This window comes from Panthera leo, chromosome D1, assembly GCF_018350215.1.
Source record: "Panthera leo isolate Ple1 chromosome D1, P.leo_Ple1_pat1.1, whole genome shotgun sequence".
Lineage (NCBI taxonomy): Eukaryota > Metazoa > Chordata > Mammalia > Carnivora > Felidae > Panthera > Panthera leo.
In genome coordinates, this window is record NC_056688.1 from 70,552,217 (window position 1) to 70,570,090 (window position 17,874).

The 17,874-nt window shown below is 43.4% G+C and overlaps 1 protein-coding gene across 2 annotated transcripts in view; it reads right to left on the reverse strand.

The window, feature by feature from the left end:
* Positions 1–17,874, reverse strand: part of RRAS2 (RAS related 2) — a 124,319-nt gene that overhangs the window by 71,126 nt on the left and 35,319 nt on the right. The window contains exon 2 of one of the 2 annotated variants that reach the window (XM_042904048.1): positions 14,507–14,613. In XM_042904048.1, the coding sequence (XP_042759982.1) occupies positions 14,507–14,548 (42 nt within the window). In that variant the 5' untranslated portion in view covers positions 14,549–14,613. Of the gene's footprint in view, positions 1–4,452; positions 4,611–14,506; positions 14,614–17,874 lie in introns of those variants that run through there. The other variant, XM_042904047.1, reaches the window with a different exon arrangement.

Consider the following 17,874-nt stretch of genomic DNA (forward strand, 5'->3'; position numbering starts at 1 on the left):
CCACTAACTCCTGCAACTTCCCCATCCCAATAAGGAGACACACATGTAAGAATGAGTTTTAAGAAAACCTAGGTTAGAATTTCCTTCTGCTTATCCTCTGTTAAAAGTGATCATCCTTTCCCTTGAGTGCTTACTATTTCTATGCAGGAACCGCCAGCACATCCATTTCAGGTGTTACCAAAATGAGGCAATCTCTAGTATGTACCACCATCAGCTGAGGTGCCTTATTTTTCAATGCTAAGAATTCATTTGTAAATTCCTCTGAAAATATAATCTGCACACAAAAAAACAAGTCTACAGTATAGTTTCAAACTCACAGACACAAGTTATTTTAATTGCAGAGAGTGTCTTCCAGATATCGCAACAGAACAGCAATTCTGGAATCTAAACTCACAACCTTCACACATGGATCAATTAACTATAACATAAATACATGTGTCTTGAAATCTCTTCTAGGCTCTCCACCCCAAGGAAAAGGCAATGAAAAAGCATCCAGCAAAAGACAAACTCTGGGTTAAAAGCAATGTCTGAGTCAGGTCCAGCTAACAGGTTGTAAGACTAAAACCCAGTGAGTAAGGAATCAACTACCCCCTACATAGTTCAAAATGTGACAAACTGCTCAACAGAAAGTCAGGATACTAAACAAAGAATAGAAGATGGGAAATTCCTCTCTTTAATTTTATAAAACATGTGTGGTCTCTTCTCAGAGTTAGCAGGTAAAGCATTAACCTCAAACCCAACGATTACTCCATCTTTTCCTAAAATCAACTTGCAACTGATAAAAAGAAGTTTCCCCGACTCAAAACAGGATCAATATTCATCACCTCAATACCACACAAAGTGAAGAGGGGAGTTTGAGGTTGGGGTGGGAGGCAGGGGGTACTGAAGACTTAAAAGACCAGATTACGTGTCAAGGAAAAATAAATACATTACAAATTTTGTTTCGGAAGAACAAGATACAGAAGTAATAGAAGCAATTAAAACCAGGTAACAATTATTAACATACTCTGCAGATGGCACTGTGCTGAACAATTTGCGTGCATTATTGTAATTATTCCAAAAAACCTAAAGGTACTACTTAATTTCCCTTTTCATATAGGGAAACTGAGGCTTGGGGAACCCAAGAAACTTGACTAAGGCACACAGCAGCTGGTTAAATGAGAACCTAGAATTTCAAAGGTGCAGGTTTGTTCACCCAAACTCAGTGTTTTATGGAGAAAAAAAAAACTAAAGCCTTGAAAAGATTAGGAGAGATTAAGAAATTCCCTAGCATCACCTGAGTAAGGAAACCTAGAATTCAGATATGCAAAATTCTCTCCATTTCTTTGTACAATGCTAAGATCACTTCCTAACTACTCATCATTTAGGTATTTACTCATCATTTAGGTATTCCATTTACCAACAGAATTTAAAACATTTTTCAAAAAACTATGAACAACAAAAACATATTTTACGTCTTTATACAGACATTTTATGATCTGCTAAAGTCATTTTTAAGGAGAAAATGCACTAATTATTGCCTTAATCTCCTATTTTGCAGCTCTTCATATGCTAAATCACAAGTATACCTAAGGTTACAGAAAGTCAAGGCTAAATACAAAGTGTTTTTACATTCTCCATTCCCCAATTTATTATATTTTTTCTGCTCAAGATTATATCATAGAAAAATATATACGGAACACTGTAAAAAGGATGTTTCAGAAGACTTAAAAAATAAATAAAACCAATTTGTGTCATCCTGATCCACAAAGAGAACTCACTTCCGCTTGTTAAGATTATTATCCTTCTGCCATCTCCTCTCCCAATTACTACTGCTAGACAATCACAGCAGAATGAATTTTAATTTCCCAAGAGTCATACAATAAATAGTGGCTCTATTAAGTGTAGATGATAAATAGTCACTTTAGCTCCATAATATAAAATTAATATAACAGCAATAACATCTGTAGATTTATTATGCACTAGGCATTGTTTTAAGCCCTTGACATATGTTAAATCTAATTTTCACAACAACACTATCTGGTACTTTCTATCTCTCCGGATTACAGATGGGGAAAATTGAGATACCAAGAGGTTAAGTAATTTATCTAAGATTATACATGCAGCAAGTGGCAGAGCTGAGACTCCATGGAAGTGGTCTGGCTCCTACCTCTCCAGAAAGTCTCCTCCGATGTCAGAACCTATATTACTCCCTTTCACTGGCTCCAATTCATCTGCCTCTCCCACTCCCCTCCTTGCCTGCCTTCTCTCTCCAAACTAGCATATAACTCCCCCATGCTCACAGAAGGTGTGTCCTCTCTCCCTACCGCCAAGCCTACACAGCACTTTTATCAAGTCTTTGCAAACTGACTTTTACCCAATTCTGAATTCTCTTTGCATTTAAATGTGTTACAGAACTGTACACAGACACTTATACTAGCAGCAATCATTAAGTGAGCACATATTACGTGACAGATACGGTGCTAACAATATTCCCATAATTTATAGGATTATAAACAATGTGTCAGCCCACCCGTTTTACCGATAATTAAATTGAGGCTCAGAGATGCTGAATATTCTGGCACTGTTCTCACAACCAATATATGACAGAATAAGACAGACACTTCAGTTGACTCAAAGCTCACTTTTTCTCTATGTATATATATGTATGTCTTTCACATGCATACACACCTTCCCTTCTTTTATACCATCTAGTACAGTGCTATTCATGAAGGTGTTTCTTTAACAAATGAATTCTAGAAAATCATTTTAAAAATAGCAATTACTGTTATCTTAACAATTTCTAAAACCATTTCCCAAAAACAAAAGGTTCCAGTACCTTAATTAAGTAACTTAAGATTCAAATACATTCAGATGATCCCTCCCCACCCAAAAAAAAAAAAACTAAGTATGTGTGGTTTAAACCTGTCAGGTGACACTTTACTAATACTGGAACCCAGAATTATCCTCTCACTCATCACCACCACCACCAGCCCAACAACAGTCCCCAAAGAAAGGTTTAGCTATAAATTGTTTTGCTCTGCCATCAGTTAAAGTCTCTCTCTGGGCCCTAGGGATATAACATAACATCCCTGATTCTGCAGCCTGCTAAACTTAAACCAATCTCACCTCTTACAAAGTGTGATTTTTTTTTTTTAACCCACTAATGAGCATACTGTAAATATTCATTACACAAACATCTTCTCTTCCTGGATACAAAGGTTTTAGCAGCAGTTTTTAACCCCTTGAAATATTACAACAGCAAATTATTGCTCATTTAGGCAACGTGAAAGGTAACAATCACATTTAACAGTACTCTGTATTTTAATGTCACTACAAACGTGAAGTGAAATGAAATACGCCATTCAAGTATCCCAGTTGATAACAAATGAATGAAACGGAAACCAGAAATTAATTCTTCACCAAAGCATCTTAGCAGTACTCTTGTGTACTAAGAATATCTTTTGTTACCTGTTATAACGGGGTCCCTTCCTTCTCTCGCAGCGTATGCCACACCTTTTAGGTTGACAAAAGCGGAGAGACATCTGGGTTTCTCATTTTTAAAATCCCGAAAAAGATCGCTCAACCTTCTTAACCAGAGCAAATCCTAAGAATGAAGAATTCCATCGCAATTGTCTTTACCACAAGCCCTGACTTTCGCCTCCAGCATCCAAAGAGGTCTCGGGGTGGGGGGAGTGGGTAGTTGGAACAGATACAGCAGGCACGCCCCGGTCGGTCATCTCCGAGCATGGCCCATCCCAAACTTCACCTTGGCAAAGGGAGAAGCAGGAAGGCACCAGGAATTCCTAGGAAATGGTCTCACCCCTATCCTATCGGAGAACATTCTCAACTTCCTCGAAGCCACCATTTCCCTCGGGCATTCTCACACACCTCCCACCCGGACACATTACCTAAGAGATTACTTAAAAGAAAAGCACAAATACACACAAAGAGAAACACACAGCTCGATCGGGCAGCTCCGGCTCAGCGTGCGCAGAGAAACCCGCAGACCACGCGGAGCCGCGGCCAACTTGCCACCGCGATCGCAACCGACGGTGCAGGAGGCGGCCCGGGGCGGCTGGAAGCCCAGCTCGAGGGGCTGCAAGCCCTACGCCCGACGCCCGGAGCCCGGGCCTCGGGGCAGGAAGACGGGCGCGGCGGCGCAGCCTCCCCGGAGGGCTCGGCCCCGGCCGGAGCGATAAGGTGGATCGACGCTTCCCACCCTGCCAGCTCCGCCCTCCCGGACACATTCCTGAGAAGCCCGACTCCCGGGACGCCGAGCAGGGCGCCGGGCAGGCAGGAGCGCGGCGCCACGGCCGCAGGGCAGGAGGGCAGAGCCGGGCCCTCACCCCCCGCCCGCCCCCGGCCCGCGCGGCGCCTCCGGGGCGGGGTCGCGTCAGCAGCCCCGCCACAGGTAGCGCGAGCCCCCGCCCGCCGCCACCCCGGCGCCCCCGGCAGGCCCGCTCCAGGTACCTGGATGAACTGGATGGTGAGCGCCGACTTGCCCACGCCGCCTCCGCCGACCACCACGAGCCGGTACTTCTCCTGGCCGGAGCCGTCCCGCCAGCCGGCCGCGGCCATGGGGACGCCGCCGAGCCCGCCCGGCCACGCCGAGCCGCCGCCCGCCCTAGGCCCGGCTCCGGGGACGTGTGCGGCCGGCGGGCTGCGGGCGAGCGGCGGGCGGGGGTCCCGGGCGCCGGGAGCTGCCGGGAGGGCCGCTCCGGGCGGCAGCGCGGCGCCCGGGCTGGCCGGGTCCCGCCCGAGGCGCGGAGGAGCGGGAGGACCGCAGGGGCCAGGGGCGGCAGCGGCCGGGGGGCGCGCTCCTCCTCACGTCGCCGCAGCGCCTGCCGAACGCTGCCTCCAGCGCCGCTACAAATGGCCGTCTGGGGGCCGGGCTGCTAGGCTGAGGTGCTGCATATGCATGAGGGGGCGGGGCGGGGCGGGGCCGCACTGGCCTGGGCTGGGATTCCGGCGCTGACCCCCGGCGGCTCAGACCCCCGCGGACCCGCCCCTCGGATCCCGGGACTGTGAGCGCGTGTGCGTGAGTGAGTGCGTGCGTGAGTGAGTATGCGCGTATGTGTGTCTGAGTAGGTGTCAAGTGGGAGTGAGAAGAAGACAGCAGACAGTGTGTGACCATAACTGTGTAATGTCAGGGATTGTCAGGGATTATGTGGATGAAAAAATACAGTATGTGAAGGCGTGTGTGAAAAATAGAGCTGTTGTCATCTTAACCCAATTTTTGCAGGAGAGTAAATATCCTGTTTTACGAGTACAGATGGTGATCGTGATTGTGTGAAAACCAGTGTGTGACAGTGATTGAGGATCAGAGCTATGTCACAGTAACTGTGTATGGGATGGGTTCCAGTGATGAGGTTGTGTGACAGAGACTAGACTGGGCATGGGGAATAAATCACGGTGATGGAGGGTGCATGGACGAGAGTGAATGGGCAGGTTTTGTATGTGTCAGGAGACTGTCCTGGTGGCTATATTTGTGTGTATGAAATATGTCATAATTGTACAGAGGAATATACGTGAGAGGTTAGTTTGTAATTAAGTTCACACTACATACCAGGCACTGTGCTCAGTGCTAGAGATCCTTTCCTAAACCAAACAGTGTCCCTGCCCTCAGGGAACTTAAGAGGCCAGTGAGGGAGACAGCCAGGACAATAGGCAAATTATAAGGCATAATGATAAGGGCTATAGCTATTTAGCATCTGTGCCCATGGCAGAAGCATTCACCCCAGAGCTGGGTGGTCAAGGAAGGCTTCCTAAAGACGTGAAGAATCAATAATAGAAACAGGCAAATCATTAGAAGAAAAGTAATCCAGGGAAACGAAACTGCATGTAAAAAAGTCAGAGCTGAGAAGATAAGAACTGTCACATGATTTTGAATGTACTGGGGAAGTTCTCGTGCCAGTGATTGTGTATGAGAAGTGATTATCGATGCGTATGGTAGTTTAACCAAATGTAACAGGAATCACAGCTCTGGGAAGAAATAGTGTAGGGTAGTAGATAAGGCCATGGGCTCTGGGGCCAGACTGTCTGGATTCAAACCCTAGCTCTTCTACTAATGGTGTGATGTTGGGAAGTGAACCTCTGTGCACCAAGTTTTTTCCTCTCTAAGGACAGTAAGACTTACCTACCATCAGGGCGTTTTATTTTGTTTTGGTAAGAATCAAATGAGCAAATACATTATAAAGCACATAAAACAGTGCCTGGCATGCAATAAGCATTTATGGCAGTTTGGGAACATGACTGCAAGTTCTTGGACAGTATTTAGTGACTTGCTTGGAACCAATAGAATGCAGCAGAAGAGATGCTGTATAACTTCCAAGGCTGGGTCAGCAGAGGCCATGCAGCTTCCACCTCTTCTCTTGGGATTCTCACTCCGGGAGAAACAAAGTAAGAAGTTTGGCTACTCCAAAGCTGCCGTGCTAGCAAAGCATAATGCAAGGCAAAGATACAGCTGAGCTCCTAGCAGACCGCCAGCATCAACTGCCGGCCATGGAAGATATCTTGGGCACCCAACTCTGTTGAGCCTTCAGATGAGGGCAATCCCCACTGGCATCTGACTGCAGCTGCATGAGAGACCACAAGGAAGAGCTGCCCAGGCCAGCCCTTCCTGATCCACAGAATCATGAGCAAAATAAAGTAGTAAACTGGTTGTGCTTTTTTCAACTTTTTATTTAGAAATAATTTCCATGTGTAAAATATAAAGTATACCCATACATTTTTACCCAAATTCCACTATTGTGAGCATTTTACCCCACTTCCTTTATCTTTCTCCCCTCTCCATTTCTCTCTGCCATATATATGTATACATATACATATGAAAATTTATAATATTCACATATATATGTACATATATACATGTGTACATATGTGATTGTGTGTATATATATACACATATAATTTTATGATTATTCCTATATACAAATAAATGTGTATGTGCATATATAAATGTATGATTCATATATATTATATATATATAATCCATATATAAAGATGAGTTTTTTGGGGTGCCTGGGTGGCTCAGTCGGTTAAGCGTCCGACTTCGGCTCGGGTCATGATCTCGCAGTCTGTGAGTTCGAGCCCCGCGTCGGGCTCTGTGCTGACAGCTCAGAGCCTGGAGCCTGTTTCAGATTCTGTGTCTCCCTCTCTCTGGCCCTCCCCCATTCATGCTCTGTCTCTTTCTGTCTCAAAAATAAATAAACGTTAAAAAAAAATTTTTTTTTTAAAAAAAAGATGAGTTTTTTAACCATTTAAGGATAAGTTACAGACATTATGGCCATTTGCCCCTAAGTACTTCAGTGTGTATTTCCTAAGAATAGGGACAGTACAGTTATCATCTTTAGTAAATTTAATATTGATATGAATAGTTAATCTACCATTCATATTCCAATTTTGTCAGTTGACTCAATAATGTGCTTTAGAGCATTTTCCCCCCAGCACAGGATCCAGTCCAGGGTCAAACACTGCATTTAGCCACCAAACTCTATTTATCTTTTTTTCATGTGGTACAAAATGGTTGTTTTAAGTATTGGGGAGGAGGGGCAAAATGTTTGTTACCCAGCAGTAATAGCCAGAAGGGCCTCAGTGACAGATATTATTATCAGTGTGAAAAGGAGAAAAAGGAGAGAAAAGAAAGAGGAACCCACATCAAGGAAGTGCTGAGAAAGGACCAGTTATACTTCTCACAAATGTCTCCTAATATCTGCCTAGCCCTAAAATTTCCCATAATCCTTCAGGACCAAGAAGATGACCAGAGTCCTTATGCTCTTTGCCTTCTAAAGTACCAGTCTATTTTCAGTAGAATCTATTTCATTCACCTATTTGTGAGCTTCTTCTATGCCTGTGTCCTGACCAAGATGTTCTTTCCTTCCTGCTCTGCACCACTAAGATCCCCAGGTACAGGACAATTCCTGACACCAAGCAAGCAAACCCATCCTATAGGAAACATGTACTGGTTGCCTTCCAGCCAGCCATTCCTCCTTCCTTTCAAATAGTTATCTCCAAATTTTCCCTCTAGTTTGTGAAGGACACCCACCTACCTGCAGCTTCAGCCGTTCACTCTAATTCACTTAAGATTATCAATCTGCACTGGCCACAGTAGTTAGTGGGAGGGGAGATATAGTCTAGGTCAGGGCCATCAGGAACAGCTTCAACTGTGGAATCAAAACTACAGTGTGATGCCATTTCATACCCACTAGGATGAATTTTCTGCTTTGGAAAACAGTCTAGCGTTTCCTCAAAAGGTTAAACATAGAGGGGTGCCTGCATGGCTCAGTCAGTTAAGTGTCCAACTCTTGATTTCAGCTGAAACCATGATCTCGAGGTTCGTGGGATCAAGCCCCGCAGAGCGCAGAACCTACTTGGGAATTCTCTTTCTCTCTCTCTCTCTCAATAAATGAATAAAACTTAAAAAAAAAAAAAAAAGACTACTTAAAAAATGTTTTTAAAAACGTTAAACACAGAGTCACCATATAACCCAGAAATTCCCCCCAGTGTATATCCAAGATAAATTAAAACATGTATCCATACAAAAACCTGTGCATGCAAGTTCATAGCAACATTATTCATAATAGCCAAAAAGTACAAATAACCTAACTGTCCATCAACTGATGAGTGGACGAACAAAATGTGGTATAATCATACAATAGAATTTTATTTGGCAATAAAGACATGAAGTACTGATACATGCTGCAACCTGGGTGAACCTTAAAAATGCTACACTAACTAAAAGAAGCCAGTTAGAAAAGAGCACATATTGTATAATTCCATTTATATGAAAGGTTCAACCTAAGAAAATCTATGAAGACAGAAAGTAGATTAATGGTTGCCAGGATGGAGGGGAAAATGTGAGTGGTAACGGATATGAGGATTCTTTCTGGAGATAGGAAAATATTCCGAGATTAGATAGTTATGATGGTTGTACAATTCTAAATATACTAAAAACCATTGAATTATACACTTTTTAGAGTGAATGTTATGGTATAGGAATTAAATCTTAATAAAACTGTGGGGAGAAAAGATTGAACTGCAGGATTTTATTTGAGCTATGAAGGAAATGTCTTTTTACTTCAAGATGTTCCCCATATCAGCTCTATTCCTTTATTGATTGATTGATTGATTGATTGATTTGATTTGATTCAAAGTTGAGTGTTCAGCACGCAGGAAGCTTATATGCTCAACTCCACCTAGACTTCTATTCCAAAATGTTTTCTTGGCCTTAGAAAATATCCCAAAAGCCTACACAAAAATAAATCTTTACAAAAACATAGGAGAATATGGGAAAGAAAGAACTAGTTGTCATTCAAGCCAATTAAAGATGAATTTTCATCTTAATCTGAAAAATGTCCTTCTCAAGTAGCTAGAATAGAATAGAGTATAGGGGCACCTGGGTGGCTCAGTTGGTTAAGCATCCAACTTCAGCTAAAGTCATGATCTCATGGTTCATGGGTTTGAGCCCCGCATCAGGCTCCATGCTGACATCTCAGAGCCTGGATCCTGCTTCGGATTCTGTGTCTCCCTCTCCCTCTGCCCCTCCCTTGCTCACACTCTGTTTCTCTCTCTCTTTCTCGAAAATAAACATTAAAAAAATTTTAAATAAGGAAGAGTACAAATCTTCACAAGAAGAATGACTTACAAACTCGGAAAGAATGGTAGAGATCACCCCCCTTAACTTACCCAAAGAAATATTGTGACTAGGGAAAGAATTTCTTTCCCAATGTCACCTAGCAAGTTAGCAGGACACAGGTCTTCTGACTCCCCTGCTTAAAACACTTTACCTAATGCCAAGCTGAGTGTTATCCAGAGCCCCACAGAGCCTCACAGCATGGAGTCAGTGTAATGCTACCAATCAAGAGAACTGTTGAATGCATCATTTTGCCTTAAGTAGATGACTGTCCGGCTAAGGGGTTGTCAAGAAATTTCAACAGGCAGATTCAAGGCCTGTTTTGGCCAGCAGATATGTTTTGGTGCACAATTCAATTTTTTAATTGAATTACCAATATTTAATTGAGTTACCAATATTTTTTCAAAAAAGATAGTTTGGGGCACCTGGTTGACTCAGTCATTTAAGTGTTGGACTTCGGTCATGATCTCACAGTTTGTGAGTTTGAGCCCCATGCCGGGCTCTGTGCTCAGAGCCTGGAGCCTGCTTCCAATTCTGTGTCTCCCTCTCTCTCTTGCCCCTCCCCTGCTTGTGCTCTATCTCTCTCTCTCAAAAATAATAAATGAACATTAAACAAAATTTTTAAACATATTTCACAAACAAATCTGAATTTCTAACTCTTCCCAATAAAATTAAGCGGAACATCTAGCAATACCAGGCCCTTACCATATGACAACTGGGTGCATACAGGTAAGTACATGCTGCCTTCGAGAAAAGGTATGGATCCTCCTGTTCTTCAGTCACCTGTACTCTTATATTGCACCCCATCCATTTGATGTTACCTGCGTTTGCAAATCCTACCACTATATGCCAATGCTCCCCAACTAGGATGCACATCTCAATGGCCTATATTGTCATAAAACGAAGAACCTGGGCTCCCCCACCCCGCATCTTGATAAGTAAGATTTCAGAGCAAGACTCAGCATTTATATATTTAAATATCCAAAGTAACTGAGACACTTCCATAATTGAGAATTTTTGGAGGAGAGTAGACTCATCCGAGTCCACTCTTATTTCAGAACAAACAATGACCTTCTCATCTGGAATGTTGGTGACTCATCATCTCTAAAAACTACCATTGCCCAAATACCATCCCTGGCCCATCCCAGAGAAAGGATCTAGGGGTGGAGTGAGGAAGGAGGTAAGGCTGAAACGAAGGTCCCCCTGACCTCATCTATAGCTGAGTCAGATAGAGCCCAGGCCTGATAACCAAAGAGGGCCAAACCCCAAATCAGAGAGCATTCAGTTGATGGAAGAGCCCCATCCACTTATTTCCTTAATGGGCCACCACTTACAATGTGAATGAATGGCTGGTGGAGAATGAAACAGCCCAGCAGGAGCTGCATGTATCTGATATGAGACAGATGCACAAATCTATTCCTTGTTTAAAGATCACACTGCTAAGAATAGAAACTGAAACACACACTGAAGCGTGTGCACACACAGCCCTGAAGAAGGCCACAACAGAGCTGGAGGAATCCATAGCTTAGCAGAGGATCATCTGAGAATCATAGAGCCTTAGAGCAGAAGAAGCACCCTGAGATCATTCCCTCTAAAGCTCTCATTTTAATGGTGAGGAAGCAAAGGTTCAGACAGAAAAGAGCAGTCCCTAGCGCTGCCTAGAGATAGAGCACAAGCATGACTGGAACTCACATTCTGTCCCCCAGATTGGGGTCTGACTCAATGGAGAGCACTGTCCTGGGAGCCCCAGAGCATAGAGACTGAGCAGGGTCAAAGTCACACTGCCCCTTTCTGGAAGAGCTGCCAGGAAGAATCAAGCAAGAGTGTCCCCTGCTGCATCCTTTCCAAATAATGAAAAATCAAAACTACTTAAATATTCAACAACGGGGGCGCCTGGGTGGCTCAGTCGGTTGGGCGGCCGACTTCGGCTCAGGTCATGATCTCGCAGTCCGTGAGTTCAAGCCCCGCGTCGGGCTCTGTGCTGACAGCTCAGAGCCTGGAGCCTGTTTCGGATTCTGTGTCTCCCTCTCTCTGACCCTCCCCTGTTCATGCTCTGTCTCTCTCTGTCTCAAGGATGAATAAACGTTAAAAAAAAAAAAAAATCAACAACAGAGTTCAGTTAAATAAATGATGCTATAGCCATAGTATGAATATTATTTGGCCATTAAAAATAATTTTTAGGGGCACCTGGGTGGCTCAGTCGGTTAAGCATCTGACTTTTGATTTCAGACTCATGATCTCATGGTTCATGAGTTTGAGCCCCACATCACACTACCAGTGCAGAGTCTGCTTGGGATTCTCTCTCTCTCTCTCTCCCTCTCTCTCTCTCTCTCTCTCTATTTCTCAAAATAAGTAAATAAACTTTAAAAATAATGTTTATTTATATAGGAAAATGAGAATAGGATACAAACCAGTAAAGACAGTGTTATAAAATATAAAATATATACATAACAGTTACCATTTACCTAGCACTTACCATGAGCCTGACACTGTGCTAATCACTTAAAGTCTATTATCCAATTTAATCTACAAATCAACCATCTGAAGTGAGTTCTATTATTATTTGCATTGTACCAAAAACTTGAAGCCCTGAAATGTTAGATAGCTAATAAATGGCAGAGTGCATAGTTGAAACTATGAGTGGTTCAAAGTTTTTGTAGTTACATGTTATGAACAGATGAAAAGAAAGAAAGGCTACCAGGGTTATTCAGTTATCCTGGGTGGTGAGATCACAGGACAGTTTTATTTCCTTTTTTTTTTTTTTTTTTTTTTGCAATTCCCCATTCTCTCCTACTCCCACTACTCCCAGCCCTGGTAACTTCTAATCTACCTTCTGTCTCAATGACTTTCCTATTCTAAACATTTCATATAAGTGGAATTACACAACAGTTGTCCTTTAGTATCTGGTTTATTTTGTTTAGCATAATGTTTCAAGGTTCCTCCATGCTGTAAACATGTATTCACACCTCCTCCCTTTTAAGGGCTAAATAGTACCCCATTGTATGGATATATTGCTGCTATGAACATTTATATACAAATATCTGAGTTCTTGTTTTCAAATCTTTTGAGGTATATGCGGAGGAGTGAAATTGCTGGGTCAAATGGTAGTTTTATGTTTAACTTTTTGAGGAACTACCAAACTGTTTTGCACAGCAGCTACTCCATTTTTTTATTTAAAAAATTCATTTTTGAGAAGGGGAGAGAGACAGAGCGTGAGTGGGGAGGGGCAGAGAGAGAGGGAGATACAGAATCCAAAGCAGGCTCCAGGCTCTGAACTGTCAGCACAGAGCCTAGCGGGGTGGGGGTGGGGCTCAAACCCACGAACGGTGAGATCATGACCTGAGCCGAAGTTGGAGTCTCAACCGACTGAGCCACCCAGTTGCCCCACAGCTACACCATTTTAATTCCTACCAACACTGTGAGAAGGTTCTAACTTTTCTACATCTTCATCAGCACTTGTTATTTTCCTTTTTTTGTTGTTGTTTTTCTTGCCATCCCTCTAGGTATGAAGTGGCATCTCACTGTAGTTTTGATTTGCATTTTCCTAATGACTAACGATGTTGAACATACTTTCATATGTTTATTTGCCATTTGTGTGTCTTCTTTGGATAAATGTCTATGCAAGTCCTTTGCGTGTTTTTTAATCGGGTTGCTTATCTCTCTGTTATTGAGGTGGACGACTTCTTTGTATTTTCCGAACATCAAACCCTTATCAGATATTGTGATTTGCAAATATAGCCTCCCATTCTGTGGTTTTCACTCCTTGATAGTGTTCTTTGATGCACAAGTTTTTTACTTTAGTGGAATCCAGTCTCTTCTTTTTTTAGTCAGAAAAAACATGAAGTCATGTTTATGAACACTTTTTCATGATATGGGCAAAGCAGGAGACAAGGTTGTACATACATAATCTAACTATGTAAACTTCAGTGTGAGTTAGATAATCTGGAAGAATTAACCATTCCAGGAAGAATGAGAATCAGGTCAATATGTGGAAAATGCTTACCTTGTCCTGTGTCACTCAGGTTGACCTGTGATAGCTGCTTCATCCCTTCCTTTCCTGCAGCAACTTTCCAAAGACAGTCGTGCCTGCTGCTGTAGAGGGACTAAACCCCGAAAATTGAGCTTTCTGTAGCACCCAGGTCTGATTTATAGAGCTCCAAACAGGCCTCTCTTTAACCCACATCCCTTACCAGGACCATGACTATGACTATTTTAAAGATTTGTAAAGAACTCGTGAAAGACCAAGAGCATGAAAGAGAGAAAATGGAAGTCCTTGCTTCAAAATGATCAGCTAAGACATCTCTAGCCTCCAAAACAGAAGGACACAATTCAAATGCAGCCATATAGTTTTAGGTTAGACAACTGGTAGAACCTGACAGGAAGGCAAGGTAGACAGCTCCTAGGAGGCTTTTTTAAATGCACTGTTTTCTAGGCCCCATCCCTGCCCCCAGAATTATACCGTTTCAGGGGAGAACTGAAAGGAAATGCTTTGTGATTGTAATCTTCCCTCCTGTGCCAGGATACTCCTGTCTCCCGCAGGTGCAACACCAGTGGTCTGGTGAGAACAAATAACGTTTTCTTCATGGGGCACTCTGGACCCCTGGGGAGAGAGTGTGAGACAAAGTGCCCTAAATGTAAGAAGGGAAGGCACCTGAGAGATCTTCTACTCTACCGCCCTCCCCCATATTAGTCAGTGGTAGGCATTAGGGGACACAATACATAACAGCCCTCTTCCCCACCCAAGTTTTGAACCAAGTGAGAAATAAGGCACAGAAAACCAACAGATGGAGATTAAAATGTCAGCTTTATTACTGAGAAGAGCTACACTGGACAGACCTGGCTTAGACGTGAGGCCAAATAGGCTTGCTTCCACTGTTCCCAGAATAAACTCACCACCAAGTTGCAGGCAGGGCGGGAAAAAAACGCAGTCCTCATCTTATGGGGATCTGCCTCTGTGACATTCAGGAGCACGGAGTAACTGCCCCATTTCGTCAGATAGGCTGCCAGAGAAAACAAAGGGAAAAGCTAAACTGAGCATGCCCAGAGTATTCTGCTGAACTCATTAATTAGATAATGCATACCTTCTTCATGGAGAAGGATGAACAAAGCGTGGGGAGAAAGGCTAGGAATCTCACTTTAGTGATTTTCAAATGTTAGTGGGCATCAGAGTCACCAAGAAGACTTATTCCAGCACAGAATGTCAGACTCCACCCCCCAGGACCCTGATTCAGTAGGTATGGGGTAGGGTCTGATAAACCGTGTGGTTTTGTTGTTTTTGGTTTTTTAAAGAGTGCTGGGGTAAATCTTTTTTTTTTTTTTTTTTATTCATTTTTGAGAGAGAGCATGAATGGTGGGGGGCGGGCAAAGAAAGAGGGGGACAGAGGATCCGAAGCAGGCTCTCCCTGATAGCAAGGAGCCCGACCAGGGGCTCAAACTCTAGAACCACGAGATCATGACCTTAACTGAAGTCAGATGCTCAAACAACTGAGCCACCCAGGCACCCCTGATCAACTGTGTTTTTTAACAAGTTCCCTGGTGATGCTGATACTGCCTATCTTGGTACCACACTTTGAGAACCAAAGCTTGAAAAGAATCTCTCCCCTTGGAATTTAAGGAGGAATAAATGTTCCCTTTTTTGCTTTAATTTTTTTTTTTAACGTTTATTTTATTTTTGAGACAGAGAGAGACAGAGCATGAACGGGGGAGAGGCATAGAGAGAGGGAGACACAGAATCCAAAACAGGCTCCAGGCTCCGAGCTGTCAGCACAGAGTCCAACGCGGGGCTCGAACTCACGGACCGGGAGATCATGACCTGAGCCGAGGTCAGACGCCCAACCGACTGAGCCACCCAGGCGCCCCTAAATGTTCCCTTTAACAGTCAGGATTTGTTTGGTTGCCATTGACAGAAACCCAACTCAAACCGAAATAAAAAGAATTTATTGGTTTCTGTAACTAAATGATACAGCTGTTGAGCTAACTTCAAGCTGGACCAGACTCAGTCAAATGGTGTCTTTAGGACTCCTTCACTCTCTGTACCTCTCAGCTGTGCTTGTCCTACACAGCTCTTGTGTCAAGGAGGGTTTCCCCTGGTGTTGGCAAGATGGCTCCATTTACGTTTTTTCCCCCAAGCCAGTGTTTCTCAATCTTCAGCATGAATCAGAATCACCTGGAGGAATTGATAAAACACAGATGCTGGGGCCCAACCCAAGAGTTTCTGATTAAGTATATGTGGGGAAAGCCCAAGAATTGGCAATTCTAACAAATTCCCAGTTGATCATTTCGATTCTATCTGAAGAATAAAGAGAGGACGCTGGAGAGACGCAAACAACAGGTGTTCACTACTCTTTGTTTTATACATCAAAACACCCCCATGAGTTAAGTGGCTGGTCTGTTTTATCCCATTTAAAAGATAAAAGTCCGAAGGACACATAGGCACAATAAAAAGAGCATGGGTTTTAACGTTAGAAAACCTGATGTTAAATCCCATCCCCACCACTGACAAAATGAGTGGTTTAGGGCAGGTCACTAAATCTCTTTGCTCCTCTCTTTGGTATTTTAAAATGAAAATAACAGTCACACCTACTTATAGGGTGAGATGAGGGTGCGATCATTTACTGGAACATGTAAGAGTCAGTCCTTTATAGTTAAAGAAGTAGTAGACAGACGGTGAGTTTTTATTTTATTTTATTTTATTTTATTTTATTTTATTTTATTTTATTTTATTTTTAGATAGATGGTGAGTTTCAAATTATTTTAAAAGTCAATGTGAATGATAGCATACATGAAAATTAAAATGGCACAGAGTTACTAGTTTTGTTTTATCAGTAGTAGTATTTTTCACCTAGACAATGGGAAAGATCAAAGATTTAACAACACTGTGGAGTGGAAAGTCAGGGGAAACAGATATTTTCATTCATTGCTGATTGAGCCCAGCCCAGCTCCTAGGATTTTCCAAGGTACTCAGGGACCCAGTGCCTCAAGAATTTCATCTCTTTGCCTGAGGGACTTCTCTGAACTGCGGAGGTCCATTCTTGCCACCAGCAGGCCAGCTCAAGGAATTAGCACATACCCCCCTAGTCCATCTCACACCCCCTTGCTTCTAGGGCAGCCTTCCACCAATGACTCTTGGGAGATGCGGCTCCTTCATCTTTGTTTAGGAGACTCTGGACCAGGTCTCGTAATTTCTCAGTGGCATTAAGTTCCAGTCACCCACTGGAGTAGCTGGCCTCATGACACATCCCTTATTATGGCTGCCTTCTCTTCCCTGGAGTGATGGAGTGAAAGATCCAGCAATTGGGCAGCAGAAAGTGCAGTGTGAAGTAACACAGGAAGTCCAAACAGGTAAAACACACCACCCCAAGTTATAATGGGGAGACAAGACAATAAAACCATAATATTTAGGTGAGTGTAGACAACCAGACTATAAGTAAGCTCTCTGTGCCAAATGAAGCCGGAGCTACAGGACATGGAAGGTGGCTGTGATGGGAAGATGACACCTGGATAAGCAGAGATAAAGAGGAAAGCATTTTAGGGAAGATAATTTCTAGTGGAGATGTAGGGCAAGGCCAATATCTTGATGCACGGTGAAGAACTGTAAGATTTGGAATTAGATGGGACCAGAGTTCAAACCCAGATCTACTCTATATTGGCACAATCACTTACCCCCTTGGATAAGGATAATAATGGGGCTTCAGAGGCAAGCTGAGATATTTGGATTATGTAGCCCCCACTGGTGTCCATTTTAGATGGTTGGTCTTCACGATCTTCCTTTGAAAGCTTGCCTGAAGGCAGATCAAAGAGGAGAACAGAGAGAAGGAAGACTACAGATAGGAGAGAGGAAAGATATTTTCCTCTATGCCCTGAGATCCTCAGACCTGGAGCCAGCTGGAGAATGATGAGGCAACTGGGTTCCCCAAATGAAATGCAAGGCCTCCCCAGGTGCATGGATAGGCTAAAGCTGGGTGGGCAGTGTGGCAGAGGGAGATCCTCCATTGCGGCCCCTTGATATCATCTCAGCCTCTGCCGTCACTCCCACAACCTCTGTGGTCACCAGTCAAAGCTCCAGGCCTGAGACATCCAAAGCCCTCTCCTGCACTGGATCCTGGTTTCCCTCCCTTGGCCTCTTGACCTTTGATTCCTCACTTCCCTTTGTTTCTGTTTCACTCTCTGTTCCAGCTTTTCTGTCTCTGAATCAGTGCTTCCCTGTCTCTTTGTTTCTGTCTCAATTGCCTAAAGTTCTCTCTCCATTGTACTCACACTTC